Below are 24,360 nucleotides of genomic sequence, written 5' to 3'. Positions count from 1 at the left end.
CATTACACACTAAAATTGCAGTCCTGCTGCTGCAAATCTGAACAAATGCTGCTCTGAATAAGAAGAATTAGGGGGTAAATGAGACATTTAATTGGAAACTGTAAGAGAGCTATCTTTTTCACCCTGTCGGTCTCACTCTTTGCTCTTCACCCCCCCAACTCTCTGTTTACTCGTTTACTCCACTTAGTACACTTCTCTTCTTCTCCTTGAGTGTTACGATGCCGTCCTTTTTCCATCTTTTTTCTTTTTTTAAACCCTTCTTCTCTTCCTTCCTTATTTCATATTTCTATATGAGTCATTGCTTTTCAGGACTTTGGTATGAGTTGATTCACTCAGTCTCCTCTCCTTGCATTTACAGCGTTGACATGGCAGAATTCCAATATGAAGATAATCCTCTAAGTTGTTGCTGTAAACCTTCAATGAAAAATGTTTCCTTTTGTCTCAAAGGATCTGGTGTACCAGAGTAGGAAGTATAAATATTTAAGTAAGAAATCACATCCATCCATCAGTTATCTTCTGCTTAACTGGGGTCGGGTCCCAGAGGCAGCAGCCTAAGCAGAGACACAGACTTCATTTTCACCCAGTAACACATGCAGTCACATCATAATACATGCAGCCATCCAGAGTCATTTGAGGCTACTGATACTGAGAAGACCAAAAATAAAAATCATAGCAGCATATTCCATCTCTTAGAGGAGCCGGATAGAGTTTTAATGATATGACAGATCACCTCATGTTAACTAAGGACTTTTTTTGTATTTCTGTGAGGTTAAATCAGTTGAATTTGGCAGACATATTTTGTGAAACAAGTTGTCAGAATCTGGCTTCCATTTTTGAATAAAACTTGATGAGCCTGATATTGTGTCTGGAATAAAAATGGGATATGATGAGAGAAAGACTGTGCTTAGCCCCCAGGGTTGTAGGAAGCCATATGTGTGAGCAGCACACTAGTCTTTGCCAGATTATTTAAATCAACCTCAGGTGCACAAAAGCACTCAACAGACTCCAAATGGTCATCCAAACAAAGCCAAATTGGTAAAGCTGTGACAGAGAAATCAAAATCCCCTCTTTCTGCTTCCATATGACTTAGGAGATAAAGCTGTAGACAAGCGGTACTACTCAAAAAAAGCTTGATTAACAAGTCTGACCATGCTTAGCATGGAGCTTTAATGTTAAAAACATGTTGTAGTGACCACAATCTGATTAAAATGCGGAGAGGGACCTCAAGCGAGCTACATAGAATTAACTAAATTCAATAAACTGAAGTAATATTAGGGAGACTGGGCCAAAATTCTTGCACGCTAATTGAAAAACTGACACAATAACATGTAATTCTCAAAGTACTGTGAGTTATTGGCACTGAAGCATTTAAAACCTGCAGTCTGCTTTACCTTTTCACACAGTGTTCTGATTTTATCTTGGATAAAAATTGTCGCTGCGGAATCTGCTGCTTGGTTTTGAAGTGCTGAGGTTAGGTTCAGTTAGGGGTTTGTAAAATGTTAGATTTTAAAATCCTTTTAGTTCATTATGTAGTGGATAGAGTTCCTTGTAATGTATGCATCATGCAGATGTATCAGGTTGTTATTACTTTCAGGACAAGAACTGAAAAAGGTAAAGCAGCATTTATTTTTCCTCATTTCTGAGACCCCAGGAAACTGTTGGCTATTTTAAATCCCTGCTTTGTTTACTGCAGCTCAACTGTAAATGTTGAGCATTCTTACATGAATTTTTAAACATCTCTTGGCATTTTACTAAATTCATAGTAATTATTGTTATGCATTTCTTTGCTTCAATGTACTATTTTGTACCTTCATACTTTTGTTTTCTCCGAAGACACCTTGAGTTATCTTAAGTGTGAATGGCTTTTATAACTTCATCCCTCTAAACTCATTTACGCAGTCAAAGCAAAGTGATAAAAAAAAACAAAAAAAAACCTTTAGCTGTTCTTCTTTGTTTAACGTGTGTGGGTGAAGTAACCAGCATGTGCCAACACAGTTTTCAGCAACTGTGTCTGTTATAAAATGTTTTAAGTAAATTTCTGAATGAATTTACTCATGCAACAAACTGTGCCTGTATTTATATGTTTTTGTAGTAGTTCTGTTATTGTGGCAGAAAGGATTGTGTGTCCCAGCGCTCATAAGCCAATACGATTTCTGACTGTGTTTGAACTATGTTGATAAAATGCCATATACAAAATAATTTTTAAAAAAATGATCAAAAGGGTATTTTGGAAGCACTTATTTAGAGAATTACAAGCATTTCAGACAAATGCAGAAGCTCATAAGAAGTAAATGTGTCTCTTAGGTTTTTCCTAAACCGCTGTGCAAATACATTACGGAAAAGTCTTTCAAGGGAAACGTGCAATCTTTTTTAAACAAGGTTAACTGAATGAACGGTGCTGTGGACATGTAACTGTGCATATTCATACATGCTTGTTCCATGACCTTCAGCACAATGAATGTGCTTCTAATCCCAGATGAGATATGGTTTCTTTTGACTTTCCTGTCCTCTAGGCCCTGTGCTCCAGAGGATTGGAGCTTTGTGATACTGTCTCATCTGCCTTTGATCTGATTGTTGTGTCCCTTTTAGCAACTGAACTCGGAGCAGAGGTCACTGGTCCTTTGTGAAACACTTATTGAGACTGTGTATGGCGAGCGGGGACAAGTCCTGAAGTCGAAGGAGAGGAAGGTCTTCCTTTTTGATGATGTGCTCATCTGTGCCAACATAAATGTCAAGTAAGTCCCTGTTGTTGAGCAAATTGAATAAACCATTCATTCAGAAATAGTTTGCTAATGTCTAGATATTGCGTAGAATTAGATGTACTTTTTTTTTTTTTTTTTTTTTTTAATTTGAGCTTAGGAGAGTACACATTTTGGAGAAATACATATTTGATTAAAAAAGGCTCCTATGTGATGCCCGAGGTTTTGCAAAGATAATTTGGCGAGCTACACAGTAAAGAGAAAAGACTGCAAGGGCTTTTGAACACTATCTGAAGTTGCAGGAGCTTTATCAGCATTAAACAAATGGTAGAATCCCTAACAACAGCTTGAGGAGTCCCAGATTACTGACATAAAACGTTTTTGGTTTATTTCCAATTTATCTTCCTTGTCAGCGCCATTGATCATATCTCTCTCTTCCTGTCTCTCTTACCCAAGTAGTAAACAAGGAAAGTTTTTTTTTTATTTTTTTATTTTTATTTTAGCGAAGTCCCTGTCAAGGATGTTACTTGAAGCCATCTTGTGCAGCCCCCAAAGGATAATATTATTTTATGTTTCATTTCAACACCAGTATGCAGAGGCTTACAGGGTATACCATTTAGAAACTTCATAAAAATGATAGCGATCTTAATTTTCATCCAGAGTAAATAACAATTAATTCCGCCAAAGGTACTATTTAAAAAAACAACAAAAACAATAAGTAGTAATGTATATCATGATATTTTTCCTGCAATCTGATAAGTCTAAGTCAAATAATAAATATAATGACATGATGATGATATAATCAAATATTTAATATCATCTTCTTCAAAGTCAGATGGTTAGTATTTGTTTGACTTGCTTTTAAGTTGTACTTAAGTTGTTTGTGTTTTCTTCCCCAAGCTTCCAACAGTTCTTAACAGACCAGCCATGAAATATATAAATATATATTTTTATGAGAATTAGACTTTTTGATAGTCACTCCAAAGCATTGACCTTAATTTATTTCATAATTAACCTGGCGGTATGCTTAGAACTGTTCATTTGAAAGACTCATTTGTGACTAGGTTTTAACCTACTTGCTGATTTCTTTGGTATTTACACATAATGTTCTTTCCTTATGATGAATGTCGTTCTGTGCAGTACACCTGACTTAACAAAGTAAAAAACATCCACACACCACAATGTTGCCACGTTTGGACTTCACAATCAAGTTGGTGTTCTTGGCCTTACAGACTTCCTCATTCTTTGTGTAATGGTTTTCAAAATGACTATATACTTCAATATTAGTTTCATCCATACAGACAACATGTATCCAAAATAAAAAGTTGTTTTACCCTGTGCACATTTGCAAATTTTTATCTGAATTTTTTTGGCACTTTTCAAGTAAAAGCTTCTACTCTGCTAAGTGGCCTTTGTTAGTGAAGGACTCGTTTCACCGTGGATAATGTCGCTGTCCTTTCAGTTTTAGCCAGGATCTTCACAAACCCTTTTTCTATTGTGGAGGGGTTGACACTTACATTTCAAACCAGAACCATTTTATCTCTGGGCCACAGGTGTGCCTCGGTTCAAATCAAATGTTGTGAATTAACCTATTAGAAGCTTGCAAAGACATCACATAAAAACTCTTAAAAATCCAAAATGACCAGAAACAGGACATTTTTAGTTTGATTTAACATCAGAAAAAGTAGAAAGCAATCTTTTTTTTAAATCTTTTTTCACCCGTGTTCTTACATTTCTGGAATCAATTGTGTATAAATCCCTTTTATATTTCTGCTTATCTCAATATCCTAGTGGACAATTCTGGTAGTTGCCTCACTTTGTTTTAAAATTTCCCGGCTGCTTAAACTAATTTTGTAACTATTTCCTACAGAGGACCTCCGGATATTAGCAGCCTGGTTCCTGTTGGCCCCAAGTACACCATGAAGTGGAGCGCCCCCCTTCAGCATGTGCAAGTAGTAGAAGTTGGCCAGGAGAACTCTCAAAGCAAAGACACCTTGTTTCAGCAGAGTGGGACTAAGAGGCCAAGTGGGGTCTGCAATTCAGGTAAAAACAAATATGTGAACTTGTGCCGGTGCAATATTTCCCTATGCTTCACCCCCTGGTTAATCTCATCACTTTAAACTGACTGTTAGTCTCAGCCTCTTTCTCTGAGTCAGCAAGGCTAATCTGTTCCTGTTCTCAAGTGGAGAGAGGAGATGGAGGGGTGGAGATGCAGTCATGCTGCTTGTCACTCTGATTGAGGATGTGTTTGTGAGGGGGATAGTGATGATGGTCACTTGTTCCTGTGTGCCTGGGGTGTTTTATCTTGGAGAGTGATGCTGGGGTAGGGAGCCCCAAGCTGCATCATCCTCACGGTCTCATTTCAGTCTCTGATAGACCACAAACATGTCTGGAGAGGAGTCATCAATCCGCCGAGATTATTCCTTGCCTTTCTAGGACCAATTAGAGAGCCGGTAGCGGCAGATAGGAATCTGTGGTTGAAACAGTAGTTCTCCCACCACCTCTCACAATACCCCGGTGTGTACCGAGCTTGACGAGATCCCTGATAAATGTGCCATGGGAAAAGGAAGATACAAAGCCTTATCGGGATGTAATGCAGCACACTTTGTAAAGTTGCCGCTCCATGACTTAAATATTAATGGTGCCTTCTTCAGTGCTCCTTGTGTCACGCTCAGTAAGCACCTACTCTTTTGAGAGCTGGTTTATATTCTCTCTGGATTTAGTTTTTTTTTCGTCTTTTGTTCAGGTAGTTTATACTCATATCCTCACAGCTTTGCTGCAAGGTTTTGGGATCATTTAGGATTAGCTCTCAGTGCAGCCTTCTGCAAGTTTCTCCAACTCTAAAATATTGGATGGTGAAGGAATCCTTCTGTTTTTTTTTTTCCTTTTTCTTTCTTTTTTGACCCTTTTGGGGTAGTGTCTGTCCCAAAGCCAGTTGCACCAGTTGCCAAATTTTCAATTGGATTTTCAGTACCATGTATTTACATACCATGCGATGTAATTCAGCATAGTGCCTTGCTGACATGCCTAACCCCCTTAGCGTAACTTAAAATCAAATCATTTTTCACCTTCCACCCCACAGACATGTCTTTAGAGAGAGAGAAAAAAAAAACTAGACTGCAGGCGGGTTTGTTTTTTTCCCCTCAAACCTTCCATCATTCTGTGCCTTTATTCTGCTGTTGGGCTTCTTGTCTGTATCCCCCAACACATGGAGAGCCAAACAATGTTAATGTGTTTTCCCTGAAAGCCAGTTGTTCCAGGTGTTTATTCTCTTACACTGACTTACCCCCCCTTTCACGCGCTTTTATTCCTGCTTCCCGTATGACCCACTGTCAGAAATGCAGTTTTTTTTTTTCTTTTTTCCATCAGTGGTGTAGCAGAGGGTTTGGCCGGAGATCAGACAAGGTTTTTGACATAAGCATTGAAGCTGCTTTGTCTTTAAAGCCACTAGCTAGCATCACTTGGACAGCGGATGAGTGTGAGGACGGACCCCTCTGGGCTCAGGCCTTCCACACCAGTGAATTATGTGCCTTGTGGCCAGCGAGGATAGTCATGTCTTAGTGTATAAACCATATCCTGCCTCACCAACTGGATTATGTTGGATTACAACTCAGCACATTCACCTCTTGGGCTGTAGCCAAAAGCAGGCCCTGGAAGACCAGGGGAACCTGCACAAAGGTCCAGGCAATCCCTTTGAAGAAGACAATGCTCCGACATTGTTCTTTCAGCACACAGCACTACCCCTTTATATTCAGATGTCTCACCTATTGATTTGCTCGCGCAGATGACAGATGTCACCGTGTGCCAGTGTCAAAGATCCTATTAAACCCCCAAAGCTACAATGGCACTCTTTAGATGAATAACACCAGCCCACCCTTCCCCATTTCCCTCTCCCATAGTCTCTCTTATGACTCTGCTCTCACTCCGTTTATGCAGGCGAATAGCAAAACAGCTGCAGGTCCCCTCGGATGAGCACGCCTCACTAAACTCGCCGACCTACTCGCCTCTCCTGCTACTTTATTATGTGGCAGCGGAGACAGTGCAAGGGCTGCTTTGGAGCAAAATCTACCTGCAGAATTTAATTAGGCAACTCTCACAGAGCTTGCTGCTGGAGAAATGTGGGCCAGGGGAGCTGGGACGGGGGACGGCAGACAGGAGGAGACGTGGATATTGATTCCTGGTACTGGGAGAGAAAGACTTTGAAGCCTGCGGACCTCAAATCGATGCTGAATTTTGCGTCTAATGAGACACCTGCATTCTCTTTGGCCAGCAAAGGGCATCATAGCCCCAAATAACAGTTTCTCCATCTAATTTTTTTTTCTTTACTCATAAATTCACTCTCTGTAGTTCAACAAATAATGGTGATCGATTCTTCTATGCTCTGAAACTCTTTTATTAGTGCCCACTAGACTTTCAACCAAAGCAACTTCACCCCCTGCACCCGTATTAGCTCTGTCAGACAATGCCTTCCTTTTCCTGTTGATGGAACAAGAATTTGACCTTGAGCTTTTACTTTTTAATCTACATGCAAAGACAAATTGGAGGCTGGTAAAAATTGTCTTGTAGGATCTAATCTTACAAATGAATAAAAATTCAAATACAACTGGGTGGATAGATAAAATGTGTGGATATGTAATGGTATGACAATGATATTTCTGTATTTTTCTTGAGAAGATAAACAGATATTGGTGAAAATGATATAACATTTTCAGTGGAATGACTAACTTAATTCTTCATTGCATATCAGAGCTTCTGCCTCACAGAGCTCTTCCCCCCTGCCTCTCGCCACACTGCTCCTTCAGACTAGAGGCAGCAGTAATTAGAAAGCACCTGGCAGAACTTTGCATATGCTGAGTTTTTCATACAAACTACTTCTCAACGCCACTAAGAACAGTGGTAAACGGCATAATGGACCAACATTGTTTGTGATGATGTGGTGGAGTATCAGAAAGAGTAGGGGCTTCTTAAAGAGACGGGAGCCATTTTCAAAATGTCAAAATGGGAAGTCAAATTTCTTTTAATAATTTAAAAGATAAACATAATTGTTTATGTATACACCACATTTTTGCAATAATTAACAGTAACATAGCGACTTGACTGTGCTATAGATTGGCACTATGTGCCTGGAAAATACACAATGCCTCTCCTTTAAAAAATAAATGTACACATTTCTTTATTTAAAGGGATTCATTTTAAATGCAGACAATACTTGACAAGTAATTCCTAATTATATTATTATTTTTTCCATATTTTAATGACACTGACTAGAAACGGATCGTGTATTTCTACCTTTTAGAGTGCCAACACAATAGTTTTTAATTGATGTGACAGGGTGCGTCCCCTTAGTTGTGCTTCAATGTGAATTATCTTTTTTTTTCAATCCCTTTTGAACTATTCTCCGTTCCCTACAAAAATAGCTCATTTTTATAAATGATTAATCCCCTTTCTCTGTAATCAGAGGCAAAGCCTTCATCTGTAATCACAACATTCAAATGATTAATATAATTGCTAACAAGTGTTCTGCATGTCAGCACAACCTAGAAAACAGCAAAAATTTTGACCACTCTTTATATTCAGTGGCTTTACTCATAAAAGAGCATTAACTGCAAACAGATATACATGCTCTAATTTGGTGTCTGTGCTCTATTGTAATAGCAACATGACAGCTGCTCAAGACAAGTGTATTTAACAAAAACGTTTAAATACTGGAACTTAAAAAACCTACATAAAAGAACAAGTAAACTAGCAATTTGGAGTAGAATAGCTTTGTAAAGTACTGGTATACTTGATTAGACAAATGACTATTAGTGCATATCAGCTGATATCAAACTTGAAACATGTAATGCAAATGAACTCTACAGCATAAAAATAACAGCATTTACCTGTTTTTGAGTTGAAGTAGTTGTTGGCTCAATGAAACTAACTAAATAGTTGCATTTTATCACCGTGTACTGAGACTGTGACTCTCAGCATGTAGTGCATTATGCAATCTGATGCTTATATCCAAACTCTGTTGTGCCCATCTCCCAGGTAAAGCTCTCCTGGGCCCTCCACGGTTGTACCAGGAGCTGCAGGAACTTCAGCATGACCTTTCAGTTGTGGAAGAGGTTACTCTGCTAGTGGGCACACTACAGGGGATATACCAGGTACGTCTTGAACCTACATATTGCACTTAATCTCAAAACATGTAAAGACCCCCGGCCCCCCCAAAAAAAAATAAATAAATAAATAAAAGCCAAATGGCAAAGTCTGAGATGTGTTGTGCTTTTTGCTTTAGCTGAAGCTGTTCAGATCACCAAAACTTAGTCTGTTCTGTTCACATGCATCACATCACTGCACAGGCTAGGTTGTTCCAGAATATGTATGCTATTATTTTTGGCCTTTGAGAAAAACACTCACAGAGAGACTGATGCTGAAGAATTAATTTCACTTATGCCAAGAGTGCTTTTAGCATCACAAATTATTTGTGACCGAGTTATCAAAAGATGGTAAATTACAATGTTTGATTCATAGAAGTACAACTTGCCAGCAGCAGAGGCTCACCTCACAAAACATTTGAAACCTATCAAGACTATAATAGGAACAACAGAGAACCCATTAAGATACTTAAACGAAATGGACATATTTTTCAGCTTTTTCACCTGAAAAGAAAAAAGATTTTCAAGATAGTAAAACTACTTTTTCAAATTATTAATTTGCAGAAGCACATGTTCTTCCATCTTTCTCCCCTAGAATAGTTCCACAAGGTTGGGAATGAGATGTTCTCACTGATACAAAAGAAACCATCGACACCCTCCTGTACTGTACAAATCAGTAGCCTTCCTTGTAATTTTCTGGTATCACATTTACGGCACTACATGCTACATACAGTAGCACAACCAGGGAGGTAGACTCCAGTAATCACCCGAGTTTCACTGGCTAATGGCTGCACCTTTGCTTCTCCGGGCTTAATGAGCACAATGTCCTCAGGAGAAGTGATGCTGGTCTGGCACTTAATGGCTGGTATTCCTTTCCACCTAGTTATAATACTACTGTCTGTTGAAAAAAAATGAAATAGGCAAAATACTTCTACACAGCTCATTTGCTGCAGAAAATTGATTTCATTCTATTTGACTTGAGGGTCCAGGCTTTACTATAAAATGGATGTCAGAACTGAAATAAATTCAGTTATATTTGAGTGAATGAACAAGATTGCACAGTTTATTATCTGAAGAAAATTGGTTCAAACAATGCGCTGCAGGTTTTGCAAAAAAAAAAAAAAAAAAAACATACCTTAGGCCTGTGAGCTTTTACAGGATGTACCTTTGGTTTCTGTGTGCATGACTTGTGCTGTGTGCTTGATGACCCGTGCATGCCTTAGTTTAGTATCAGCCACTTTTAAATATGTGTGTCTTTCTTTCAAAGAACCTAAACACCACCGTGTCCCAGGACTGGTGTCTGGCTCTGCAGAGGCTTATCCGCATCAAAGAAGAACAAATCCAGTGTGCTAACAAGTGTCGCTTACGCCTGCAGGTGCCTGGCAGGCCAGACAAGTGAGTAGAATTTTACATAAGGTAAAGCTCTAATTGAAACTTGCAGCTAATGGCATACTTGGGAATAAGAAAATATGACAATACAATTTGAGACAACACAAAATGATGTCCTCATTGTGGTAGCTTACTAAAAGGTTTTTAATTTTGATATTATTTTAATGGCAATTATACCAGACTAACAAAGGAATAGTCCAGTTTTATTTTATTTCAGACAATACATCAAAATTACACAAGAGAACATTATGATAATGAATGGTGAAAATAAGAATATAAATTTGGTTAGTCTAGTCTGTCTATATAGCACAGATTTAAAATAGAATCTCATGGAATATAAAATATGATATAGTTTAATTATTTTTTCATATGTTTTACCACACGTCTAGTACAACAGAGGCACAAAAATGTTTATGTTTTCAGGACAATCTTTGAGGTTTGTCTGTGAAACACAGATCTTAAGTTAGATGTGATATTTTGTTTGACATACAAAATTGGGTCTTCCAAAACTTTCTGACTTCTTCAGGACAAACTTCAGTGTGTTTTATTGGAATTGTATGTGACGGCCCATCACAAAGTAGTACAACAATACAGGAATTGGGACAGATGAGGCCAAAATTGCACTTTTTGACCTACATACACCTGCAAATCACCCGTCATTGTAACCACCATCTTCATTGTGTAATATGAAGATGGTGGTTGCATAGTGACAACACTATGCAGCTGTTTTGGAGGATGTAGCGTAATATGAAACTTAAATTCTTCTTTAATTGTAGTCTCTTTATTGATTATTATTTTAAAATGAAGGTTGAATAAAATATGAAGTAGAATAGAAAAAAGATGTGTGTCTGCATATTTTAGAATTGGAAGTTTATTAAATTGAGAGAAAAACTGCTTAATTTTTCTGGGATCCTACAACATCTTATCTTTCTGGGTTCAGAAGGACAGCTTGTGTAAAACCATTTTCTCACCTTCCATTAGAGGAAGTGAGGTGACATATGGCATCTCTTATTACTGAGGATCATTGGGCAACTGGAACACCTTTGCATTTCTACAAATTAAATATGAGAACAGTTTGCTCTGCCTTGTGGGGTAATTGCCTAACTAGAGTATATTTTTTTTAATTCTTTGCATGAATAAATAAAAAAAATGTCACAAAATGTTCTGTTTGTATAATTTATTGGATTCGCTCTGCTTCACTTGAACTTTTTGCATAGCTTGGACTACCTACAATTCATGATGAAAATCTATGGTACATTACTTTTCATTTTAGGGACTGATCTCTCAGTCTGAGGGTTTCCTAGTTTAAGTTTACACTTTAAAATGTGTGACGGAGTTTATATGACCACTTGTAAAGAAAGAGTTTATAAGGGCTTTACTGTCTGCTTCTTTTGAAGATTAAGGCTTAGATGGTCAAAGAATCAAAAGCTCTGTTGAGGAATATGCATGGTTTTCTTTTAAGTTAGTTAAATTTTGGTTTGTGACTGAATCAGTTATTTGATTATATACTTTAGTTTCAATCTCAGTTTACTGTAAACTGGAATATTGTGACCTGTGCAGTGATTCATCCAACCATACAGATCCAGACATGGTAGAATGCTAAATGTCGAAGGGAAACATGTTTCAATTTTATTCTCTTTGCACTGTTTTGTAATATACTGCTGTATTTTACAGAACAGTCTTTCTGACATTTATCGTTTAACCTCTCTTTGTGTTCTTTTTTACAGTCTCTGCATTTTTGTGGAAATTTAATTTTTTTAATCCTCTATGAAATGCAGTTTTCTCAATGCCTCAACCTCCATGAAAGCTCTATAATTAACCAAAATGCAATGAAGTAAGAACAGAAATACCTCGTGGATTGAAAGCTTCTGGGCACAGCAACAATGGCAAATGTACAAAGTTTTTCCCTTTGACCTTGTCGTCATCTCTGATTCAACCACATATTCACTCTGTATTTAGAATTTAAATGTTGGAGGTGGGGAGGATCATGGGTTTAATCAGAGAAGCAGTCTTCGTTTATCTCAGTTTCACATGTGCAATCAAACAGACTCTTGAAGTGGCTTCACTGTCATACATGAAGTTTAAAATATGGAGGTGAATTTATGTGGGTGGCATGATTACTGAAGGACTGAACACCTACTTAGAGAACAACAAAGATGGCAAGAAGAGAGTGTATGAGTAGCTTAGAGTGTTACAGAGGAGCTGCTGGGAATAGCAAATAATGGCAGATTATAATGGATCCAATTTTGTGGCTTCTGTTGGGAATTGGATAAGAAACAAGCAGGGGGGGACAGAAAGAGAAAGATTGTGATAAAGAAGCTGGAGCCCTGCAGAGACAGAATAAGCAGAACGAGGAGAGGAAGAAAGAGAGTGAAAGTGATGAGCGACCCCCTCCATGAAAGACTTGGCTTGGTGCCGGCAGGGCAGTGGCAGTCAAAGTAGAGGGCCTAATGCTTCAGAGCCAGGGAGAATCAAACTGTGCCAAGCCAAGTTAAAGTGACAGCTTGAGCAGAGTAGCAGCTCAGATCAGTTCTCCCACATCTCCCAGCTTCCTCATCGGCTGTCACCCCAGGCCTGCAGGGCCAATCTGCTTACTCAGATGTTTGGTGGAGCCAGATGTCATGCTTACAACAGAGCCCCCAAATTCCCCTTAAAGAGGTAACCTATTTGCTGAACTCTTGCGATAATGTTGTCAGAAACTGCATTGACAAGGAGATTTTCCACCTCATGCATAGGTGCCTGCTATATATATTTGTCTTTAAGATTTAGATGATGTAGGCCAGGGTTTCTCAGTTCCTGTGCTCAGGGTCCACTGCCCTGCATGTTTTAGACACGTCTCTGCTCCAGTACACCTGATTCAAATGATTGCACTAGCTCCTTCATGTCACCAAGTGCTGCAGAAGCCTGTTAATCACCCACTTATTCAAGTTGGGTGCAGTAGAAGGGGAACACCGAAAACATGCAGAGAATTGAAAACACTAATGTAGACCAAGACCTGGGCTTAAATCATGCAAGGAAATGGTCCTGGGATGTGGGGAGAAAGAGAGATAGATATCCTGAAGGCAAACAGGGTCAAATTTTGGTTGTGTGATAGCAATCTAATTGAGGTTGGGCCTCGGTGTTGGACGGTTGGACCACCATAAGCCTGGGGGCACAGGGTGACAGGTGGCACAGCGGGTGCTCAAATCATTTTGACACTACCCAGGGTGTAATAGTGGCAGATTGCAGGGAACAGTACTGGCCAGACTCTGTCTGCTGAGATTCTTCCACAAACGCACCAACACATTCATAAACATGTTTATGGAAAAGTTAGATTTTTTTTTCTCTCTTTCTCTTCCTGCTTCCTTTTGCTACTAATTTGACAATTAATCAGCTTTGTGCAACATTACTTCCAGCATCTGTGTTTGCGAGTTACACATCTTCACTCAAGCTTCCTGGTGACAAATGCAAGTGCACTTAAGCAAGCATATGTTTCAATAAAAGTGGCACACATTAAGAAACATACATCCACACGCCTGCATTTGGTGTTGAGCCTTTTCTCTGCTGGTGAGAGAGTGGTACCGCAGCAGGGACCCCCTGTACTGAGTTGGTCCCCTCCTGTCTGCCCGGGAGCAAGTCTCTGCAGTCAGGCAGCACATCACAGCCTCCACACTGCAAACAGACGAGTACGTGGAGAGAATCCTGACTGCTGCCTCAAAGGCACCCTCCTACGTGTGACAGCAGTTCATTAACATCCACTTTAGGTGCATATGCAGGAGCAACCAAAGGCCCCGATATGGGGACCATGCTGTGGCATGCAGCAGATATAGAGTTCAAATTTTATAGTTAAACTAAATGTATTTGTTTATTTTCTTTTTTCTTTGCCAACCATCTCCAAGCACAGACTGCTCATGAGGGGACCTATCATTTTTGCTTAAAAGAGTGTATTATTTGCAGATGACTTACCATTGTAAGGGCAACAAGTCTGTTCATACTTAGAAGACTGATACTTACCCAAGTCATCCTTACTGCCTTACTCATCCAGATAGACAAGTCAAGCTCTGACTCCTTACGGACCATTTGTGTTTAAATTTTGAATTTATGTATATATATATATATATATATATATATATATATATATATATATATATATATATATATATATATATACTTTTCCTGTAACTATTCTAATCAGCTCTCAATCACTGTCAAACATTCAGATTTGTGTGAAAGAGTATAAAGATATTGCATTTATCAGTCATCACCAGTTACAGTTAAATTGCTTTCTGTTGATAAGATCTGGGAAACTGTAAAAACTGCACAAAGATTATACTCAGATAGAAAACTATGGATAACTTCCCTGCTTTAATTGCTATTTTGAAGGAGTTTGCTTTGAACTCTTAACTGTACAAACAGTATACATTTTCACAACCCCATTGAATGTGTGATGCTTATGGATAGATTTTATTTGAAGTAGGACGCATGAACGTTTACCAGCTGTAAAAAACGTAGGTACAAAATACTTTATAATATTTTGTCATCTGGATAAATATAAACACAAGCAAAATTAATTTAGGCTGTTTGAGTAAAAATCTAAACTGAGTTACTTTAATTGTAATTTTTCATGACCTGCAATAGTGTGTAGTAAACATATAAAATGCATCCTATTGTCAGAACATTATTAGACAGAATAATAAACTAAAGATTCTGCAAACTAAAGATTGCAGAATCTTTATATATGAAGCAATGGACCATATATTTATACAGAAGCTGTATTCTGACTTTTCAGCCAATCAGAAAATGTTTAATAAATTGTGCCAAATTGTGCCTATGTAGCAATGCGGTTCTTAAAATAGCAGGGTATTTTTATAAGTTGGGTTATAGTTAAAATCATTTCGATTGTGCTTGTTTTATAGTGACAAAAAATAAATAAATAAATAAAAAAAGAACAGCAGAAGAAATTTGTCTGCTGTTATTTGACAGCAGACAAATTTGAGTCTTTGTTTGTAGCCATGCAGAGATTGGAACAGATGCTCAGAGAATCTGTTTTGCAGGGGTATCAAGCTTTGTGGAGTTATTTTAGAAGTGATGCTTGCTCCAATCACTCATGTTGGTTGTGTTAATGTATAAAAGTGTGATTAGCAAAGTGGGGAGATGAGTATATACATGCAGAGAGATGTTTGGTGGACACTGTTGGGGACAAAATGTTTAGTTTTTCAGGAGTCAGGGTCTTCGTCTTGAGTAATATGTGACCTGCTTATGTTAATGGAATCCTGTGCATCCTGTGCAGTTCTACACATTAATAATGTACTGCTCCCTTTTCTTATGTCCATTGTGTAATTTATTCAACTGACCTTTGCCTCTGATTAAAAGCAACCCAAGCAGGTTGTTTTAATTGCATCAATTACCATACACCTCTGTGTTTCCTTTGTTATGATAAGCTGATCTTAAATAGGTGCAAAGCATGGAGCCTACTGACACTGTAATCATATCTGAGCTGACTTGGTGCAGAGCAGACTAGTATGACAAAAGTTAAAAAATATATATATTTTCCCTATTCAGGTATTGACATATGTTTACCATACGCATTTCATTTGGTTTACTCTTGCAATGTTTTATCCTGACTCAGTTTTAAAATTTACACCTCCATGAAGTTGATAAAATTATGCATTTTTATTGTGCATGTGGTGGTGTTGTGTATTATGTATGGTGTTTAGAGCCAATTCCAATGGAGTAAGATGCGCTAACTAGAGTTCAGACTGTTAAAACTTCACTCCAGAGAGTGTTTTAATCACAGGTAGTTTTGTAAGGTTGAAATTATCTCCTTACAAAAATATGGGTATTTTTTTTACTTTTCTTTCATGCCAATAAGCCACTATGTAGTAAAATATCCCTAAAATGTTTTAAATGTCTTTTCTTAATGCTAAGTGGAGCTAAGCTAAAATTAGCTAAATGTTAAAGTATTGAAAACATAGCTATTTACTGCTGATGTAGTCGACCGCAGCGATTCTTGTTGCTCAAAAACAATATTGCTATTTACAGTATTTGTGACTAAGATTGTTAAAACAGCAAAATATTAGAGCCTGGGTGTTAATTTTGCTACTCCAGATTAATAAATGAATCAGTGTGGTAATTTAAGGATTATGAATCAAATTTTAAAGGCTATTTGTTTCACCCTCCCGTACATAATAATACACAATTGGCTATTATTTTTTGCTTGGAGGGAATCTTCCTACAATAGTGACTGCTAGGCAATACAGATTTCACATTTCAGCACCAAGGAGAGCTCCTGTCACTGGGTCAGTGGAAGCTACAGCTATTTTTGAGCCAGTGTGTGTTTGTAATCCTGAATTTGATGCATCAAGCCCAAATCATCCCACAATGCTTTGCATGGTTTGAAGAAAAGCTTGAACTGAAACAGTGTTAGTCTGAGTACGATTTACACATAACGGACAAAGGAGTGAATAATTGCATAAAGGTAATTGTCAAAGGTGTTCACATTTAATACCAATCATGGCTAATCAAGGCAAAAAAAAGCAACACTTAGTCAAACATGTAGATGTGATTGCCTATCAAAGTGAAGAAAATGTCTGCAGCTAATCACAGTAAACAAAAAATTACTTATTATTCATTCAAATATAAATATGTAATTGCCCTCCTCCAAAAGCAAGGAGGGGATGTTTGACTTTGTACATGTGGCTCACAGAAGTTCGCTCTTTGAATTAAACAGAAGGCAGAGTTAATCAAAAATATATTGCATAGCAAAATAAAATAAAAACAATAGCAACAGCTGTGTACGAGGCCAAAGCTTGATCTAGTATTTCCTGGTATACAGCTTGCAGCATAAACCAACTAATCAAAATTAAGTTTACTGTTTGTGGATTATTTTCATTACTTTATCAACATCTGTAAAATTGGGCATAATGCATAATGGGCATATGAATCGTATTCTGTTTTCTATTTCTTTGTCATTCTATAAAAGCTTTTTTCTTTTTCTTTTTTGGGGGGGTGGTAAATGTGGAATTTGATTCCACCACCTTCCACCCCACATCCTCCACTCCTCTGTGTTTGTCCAGGGACAGCTTGATAACTTTTTTCTTCTTTTTTTTTTCCTTTTCACATTCCTACATGTTGACACAATCACACTTGGAGGCAAACAACAATGGGTTCCCACTGTGGTTGCACATTGTCTTTACTCAGCATCATTCCAACCATTTTTTCGATGGTACTGGCCTGGTTCTCAAATTCAGTTCCTGAAATGTGTTTTTTCACTTACAATTTTATTTCTCTTCTGGCATATCTTTATTAATTGTTTTAATGCTACGTTAATTATGAAAATGGAGGTAGATATTTCCTTATTTAAACAATTCTTGTGTTTTGCTATGTAAAAATTGTGGTCTTTAACTTTTCTCAAAAAATGTAAAACTTTACCATTTAAGTACACACATATACATGACATAATCTAAAACGCATCCTTTTGTAGAACTAATGTACCCAAAATCACTTCTTCTTTAAAAGCCAAAAGTTTAAAGAAGATGATTTTTAAATCAATTGTATATCTTAAGCCAGGGATGGTCGTTGCCATTGGAATGATTTTGGTTGGCCCTTGACCACAACTCAAGAATGGGATAAATTATATTTAGGTAATTTAGTTTATTGGGTAAAAATCAAAAGAAAATGGTACAATATTAAGAAAATAATAATCATAATCAAAATTTTGTGCTCCTTCAAGCTATGATGACTTTTATCTCGTCATTGTGTCTTCCTTTACCAACATTGTCAGAGGTCCTTGTCTTAAGTGCTTGGCTTTGATGACCTGGTCCAAAGATCTTTCCTTTACTCTTCAGATATATTTCCTGTAGATTGCTGCTTTTTTTTAATCCTTAACTAGTTTTTATTATAAATATAGACACCATGGCAAGGATATTATTCTCACCTAAATTTATTCCGGAGAGTTTTGCCTTTTGAACTTGCTGTATGCTTGTGAGATTTGTAAGGGTTGTGGGAAAATCCTTCTCCCCAGTCCTAAGTTAAGCTTCTGTGGCCAGGAAGTATTTCTTAGAATAATCACCATCTTACACTGGCATGGACAAGGTGAGCACCAGTGATGTTGGGAGATGCTCATTATTGCCTTAGTCAGGAAGGCACAGTAACATCACCAATATAGCCACCAATAACATTTCCCTTGAAATGATTTTCTTAGATGCTATTTTTCAATTGAAAATATTTTGTTGTTGTTGCTTTATGTATTGCTTTGTTAGCATGTAATCAACCAACAAGATTAACTTGTAAGGGTTTGGTTATTGCGTTGGTTGAAGCTCGGTTGTTGCAGGACAGCGATTACAGACGCACTCACTGAGAGCGTCTGTAATCATAACTGTGTCTATAATAATAATAATAATAATAATAATAATGGAGGAAGTTGGGTTGCGGTCTGAGAGAGGAATTCAAATGATTGTTTTTTAAGGCTTGTTCATTTTTTGTTATTGTTTTATTTGGGGTGTTTTTTGGTACCAAATATTACCTTTCAGTGTATTTTTTAAATGATACTCTGAAATTATTTTCTTAGATTCACTTTAACTTTTCCAAATGCTTTTTCAAGCATGCAGTCACAGACAGTTGGGATACAACACATATTGTGCTTCAGGTTAAAAAAAAAAAGCTAATTAATGCAACAAAATCATGATTTGTTTTTTTCCTGTTTATTATTTTAAGCCATAGTTATAATACTAGATCCAATTAGTTACTTTCAAATGCCGTTTTATTGTATTCCCAGCCATGGAGATGAACCCCAAAATAACTGTGCTTGAGTATTAATGTTGTATTAATTAATGTGCTTGAGTATTAATATTGTATTAATTTCTGCAGCCTTTTGGAATTATTTCAGATGGGAACATTGCCCTCTAAATATAACGCTACAGGCTCTTTTGTCTGTCTGAACATTGATAAACGTTTGTAAATACCAAAAACAAAAATATTGTCTCACTTTGTCTCTTTTCTCCACGCAATGATTCTGGTCAGGCATAATACAGTGAGTCAAGACTAACAAATATGGTGACAGAGGTTGCAGCAGCTTTAGCATTTTACAAATTTAGAATCATTTAAGATTTCTCAACTGCAAATCCGAGTTTCTATCCGGCACACTGGGTTTCAGGAGGATGAAGGTGAAGTGCCACTAACACTCACATCTGCATTTGTCCCGTTCTTGTGCATTACTGTCACAGCTGACCTGCCCCCTTAAATCACTGGGTCATCTTCTCCCTTTGCTCCTCGCTTTGCTCTGCTTTCTCTCAGTCCTATTCCCCTTTTGACTCTCCTTACACTCCTAGCTCTCCCGGTGTCCCCTCTGCCGGCACGCGTGAGCTCGTTCTCTATTCTGGCCGCGCAGCACACCTGCACTGCGGCTGTCAGTCACTGGGCAGCGGAGAGAAATGGAAACTGCTCTCAGTTTAGCATGTTTGATGCTGTGTGTGCATGAAGTACTACCTAAAGAATCAACAGAAGTGAAAAGCAAGGAGCTTTTCACGCCCCGTCTCTCCCTCTTTCTTTGGCAAATTGCACATGCTATGTTTAAGAATGAGTAACTGAGTAACACCTCAGTGAGAAAATTCAACTTTTTCAACATGTCAGATATGTCTTTGCTTTGTTCCCATTTTGCATATGTCCCTCTCCTTCTTGCTATATGCATTTTTAAAATAGTTTGGACAAAGCACTACTAGGTATGGCAGAAAAGAATTTCTGATTTCGTTCACTTCTCCACTCAATTACTTCCTAATAATGCTTAAGAGTGAAATTGGCTTCCTCGTGTGTGTCTGTCCCTGCATCCACCTTTTTCACACACTCTCTTCCTCCTTTTCTTTTTGTCTCCTTCTAATAACAGCAGAATTGGTGTACAATTCACAGGTAGCTGGGAAAAGGCTATTTCTTTTGATAGCTACTCAATGCTTTCAAAAAGACAGCACAACTTCGATCAGGGAAACTACTTCTAGTTATGAGAAAGCTTGATAAATCTAGACAAGACAAGCTTTTCTGAATCACTAGACATTGAGTTCTTTCTAATTTTGAGGTTGTAATGCTAGTCTCCCTTTAGACTTACAGTAGAATCTTATTTTAGGTCAACAGAAATGGGGGGGAAGAGAAAAAAAAACAGACAAAGACAATACAATGAGTTCAAGCTCCAAGCTAAAAAAAAAATGGACTAAGCAGGTGACAAAGACAGCCAAATGTCAAAGTGAACACCTGTATTTGGTAGAATTTCTGTTCTTACTATGTTGAGTGACTGCCCTGGAGGTGATGGACACCTCTGGTGTTCCTGCCAATTCCGTTCTGGGTTCCAGTCGGGTAATGAGCCATGTGCCCACTCAACCTGGCTGCTTTGATGTCTGACAGTAGTCACTTCTTGTTAATTTCTTGTTAATTTCTCCCAAACTTTTTAATGGGGTTTTCTTCATAATCTTAAGCCATTGCTGAAAATATGTATTTTATTCCTGAAACTCAACTTTAGATTAATATTTTTATGTGAACAGGAAGCTTCATTAATTTATATGGTTTTTTGTGGCTTACGCTCCTTTCAGTGAGAAAATGCCAACAGATCTTGGCGGCTATAGGGCAGTAATACAGAGCTTACTTCTGAAGTCCATATGTGAATGCAGGCCATAACATAGAAATTAAATAACATTAATGCTCTAAAAGTTAATTTCTTTAAAAAGTAATAATAATAATTCTAATGATATTCTGTTGTATTTAGATACATCTACATGTGTCTCCATTTCCAGTCTGATTTGTTTGGGTCTTTTTTAAATATTATTATGTTGTACCTTGAGCCAGCAGTCTCTAAAACAGCTCCCATATTTATGCACGTTTCTTTCTCTCCACCTTTGTTTGGACCCACAATGGAGCGGATGGTTTTTTGGACAATCTTGTGTTTCATTTTTCTCTCAGCTGCATTGTATTCAGAGGGCCACAAGAACAGCTACATTGTTCATACCAGGGATCAGCTGTTAGCTTTCTGTGCCGCAGCTGTGCCGTTTCCCCACAAGCCTTCGATATTACCCACGAGCTGAAGATAAAGAGACACGGGACCCATGCTGACTCTGGGTGTTTCAGCAGGGGAAGAAGGTTCAGGCCTGTTATTCCGTTCGTCATGGGAAGTGTGAAACATGCTGGTTGATCTAGTGGCGCTTACCTGTCATCAGAGGAACTGCTGGGAAATCAGCTAGATTCTGACCGAAACGTGGCGAACCATGCTCATCACAGAGAGACTCTTAACTATGGATGTTTTCATTTCTTTGGGTCAACACAATGACGGAGAGGAACTTTTGCTGTGTTTGTGTAAGACAGATGGGGACACTCTGGACACTTAGCTACCAAGGTTGCACTGGTAAGGGGACAATGCTAGTAGTTGTTAGGATGAAGCAATGAATGGGGATTAGTTGAGCCAGAAATTGATTTCATACCAAACCAACTCTATGTCCATGTGTTATGAAAGATGGGTGAATGATCTGAATCAGTTCTTCAAAGGGTTTAATCAGAAAACTACCCATCCTCCAGTCCAGCCATCCCTGCCTTTTCAGTATCTGTCTGCTTTACCTTTCACACCTTCCAGCTCTTAGTCACCCACCACTCTCTCTGCTTCAAACGCTACATCTCCAAAACACAGAGCCCCACTCCACAACCGCTCCCTCTCAGCTCTATGTATGAGGTACAAGCTGTAAAGATCAAGGTGTGAGAAGCTGCAGGTCCAGATGGAAAATGCATAGTGTCCTGAGGTGCTGTACAGACCAACTTTGTGGCATTATGGAACACAAGTGTAATATGAGCCTGGAGCTATGAAAGACCTTCTTTGTGGTATCACAGCAAAAACATCCACCAGTTTGTCTGCCAGTCTGACAATGGAGTGGATGATGCCTCTCCTGCACTGAAAAACAGGTACATTTTCCTAAAGAATGAAACATAATCTGTGTCAGTGGATGCTAAGCTGCCTCACTGGTGTCCCAAAGTACGAGGGTGCAGAACAGTGTGTTCAATATGTTGGTTTGCAGAGTGGGTCCTCGCAGAGTTCTACCCCCAATACTACAGACTCACCATCTTCAGATGATTATGCCATAGTTCATAGTGAGGATGATTTGCAGTGCAGAGTGGACACAGGATATGTGGACTGGTTCCAGTAGAACCACCTCCAGATCAATGTAGTGAAAATCAAGGAGCTAGTAGTAACTGGTGTCAGAAAACTCTGAGGTGTGAGAATCCTTGTTAAGTGGCGTTTTGACTAAAAATCTGCAAATTCCGTCCTGTCAGGCAACGGGGCCTGGATAATACCCGTGTTAAACGGATGCCGGAGTCCGGCGACGACAGGCGGTTAAATTCTGTAACAAAAATATGTTTTTATCTTTTTTAAATCTTTTTTTAATCTTTTTCTTTTTTTTCAAAATCTCTTTTTCTTTCTTACTGTTTATTCAATGTCACATGCTGTTCTTATTTTTTTTTCTTTAATTATGTAAAGCACCTTGAAATGCCTTGCTGCTGAGATGTGCTATACAAATAAAATTTGATTGATTGATTGATTGATTGATTGATTGATTGATTGGTGACTCACCAACAAAAAATTAAGCAAGATGTCTCACTACAGCCTGGTAATAAAGCCTGTGAAAGTGAACAATTAGAAGAAATAAAGAAAATCAATTATTCTGATATGAAGGTAGTAAGTTTATTATACACTATTTAAGGTAATACTCTCTATTTTAACCCTTTGAGTATTTTTTGAGTGAGAAGGTGAGATAGAGAAATAGTAAAAAAACAGTTCCATAGTTCTTAATAGTTGTGAATATATATATATATATATATATATATATATATAGAAATTACTCTATTTACTATTAATTATTATAAATTATTATTATATAAATTACTATTAATAATAATAATTATTATAATTATAATGACTGACACATTAAAGAAAGTTTTTTAAAAATTTTCTAACCCCTTGCATTACGCTATTGCAGAACGAATGACCTGTTCTATTTTAAATGCACAAAGGAGCATCATGGTCCTTACAACCAGCAGTTGTAAGAAGAAACAACCATCACTGCTCCCAAAACACACAAAGTTGTGTCAACATCCTTTCTGTTATTTGTGAGAGTAATATGCATAGATAAAAGAGTAAAGTTTGTAGATATTTGTATTACTTTTCTTAGAATCAACATATGCTGACATTCATAACTGTGTGTTCCAGGTTTTCTCCCAGAAGGCCTTTTGGAGTTAGAAAAATGTTTAAAGTTGGGAGGAAATTTGAAAATATCAAGAGCTTAATGTTTTATTTGAAGACATTAACAACACCTAAACACTAATTATAATTTTCCAGCCATTTTGCTACTGATATAATTACATTTTCTTGCTGACGGCCAATGGATAGTTAGACTTCAGAGTGGATCTGTGAAGATCACCCTTCACCTGCTCTCTGCTGCTGTAGTTGGGTAGTTTGAGTTGCAAGTCATTGTTTGACACCTTGTTCAGATTCAGATATGAATAACCTGCTGTTTTTCTATGGCTCATTTGTCTTCATTGTATCATTTCTTTTGTTTTGTAGCTGCAAAGCAAAACCATATTAGCATCCCTTTTTTTTAAATAAATGTATTTGTTTACCACATATTTCACATCTAAATTACCTTACAGTGACTGGGGCAAAATTCAAATAGTTTTACTAATGTAGGGTTTTGGTATGCTAAAAGGCCCTGAGCAAACAAATGTAAAGTTATGCAAAAACAAAGGGCTATTTAAAAAAAACAAAACATTTAACAATGGTGAATGGCTGTGAACAATACAAATTTAAATTGTGTATGACACAATATGAATTTCTTCAGTAAATTTAAAACTTTTTCTCAAATAAAATCAATGACTATATTAGATCAAGATTTATCAAGATGGTGTGTAATCATTCCTTAAACCAATGTGTTCTGAATATCAAATTCTCACTGCCTACAAGCTTGAAAGGCACCTTAATCAAAATATGGCAAATGGGATACACGAACATATCACCCACACCTTTATCTGAGATTTTTGTTGCTTGTTTTAAAGCATTACATAATGTTTGTTCTTCTCCTAAAACATTAAATTGTCCATCTTTCATATAATTGCAATCTGTGTCATTTGAATAATTT

The 24,360-nt window shown here is 37.6% G+C and overlaps 1 protein-coding gene across 4 annotated transcripts in view; it reads left to right on the top strand.

Annotated features, from left to right (window-relative positions):
• Positions 1 to 24,360, top strand: part of LOC106947881 (rho guanine nucleotide exchange factor 10-like protein) — a 122,690-nt gene that overhangs the window by 43,955 nt on the left and 54,375 nt on the right. For all 4 annotated transcript variants that reach the window (XM_015033183.1, XM_015033185.1, XM_015033182.1 and 1 more), the window contains 4 exons: positions 2,590 to 2,735; positions 4,570 to 4,742; positions 8,730 to 8,845; positions 10,104 to 10,231. In XM_015033183.1, coding sequence (XP_014888669.1) covers positions 2,590 to 2,735; positions 4,570 to 4,742; positions 8,730 to 8,845; positions 10,104 to 10,231 — 563 coding nt within the window. The remainder of the gene's footprint in view (positions 1 to 2,589; positions 2,736 to 4,569; positions 4,743 to 8,729; positions 8,846 to 10,103; positions 10,232 to 24,360) is intronic.

This window comes from Poecilia latipinna, unplaced genomic scaffold, assembly GCF_001443285.1.
Source record: "Poecilia latipinna isolate Pla-1442-1.1 unplaced genomic scaffold, P_latipinna-1.0 Scaffold260, whole genome shotgun sequence".
Taxonomy (NCBI): domain Eukaryota; kingdom Metazoa; phylum Chordata; class Actinopteri; order Cyprinodontiformes; family Poeciliidae; genus Poecilia; species Poecilia latipinna.
The sequence above is the reverse complement of the archived record's forward strand: the minus strand, read 5'-3'. Positions and strand labels throughout refer to the sequence as shown.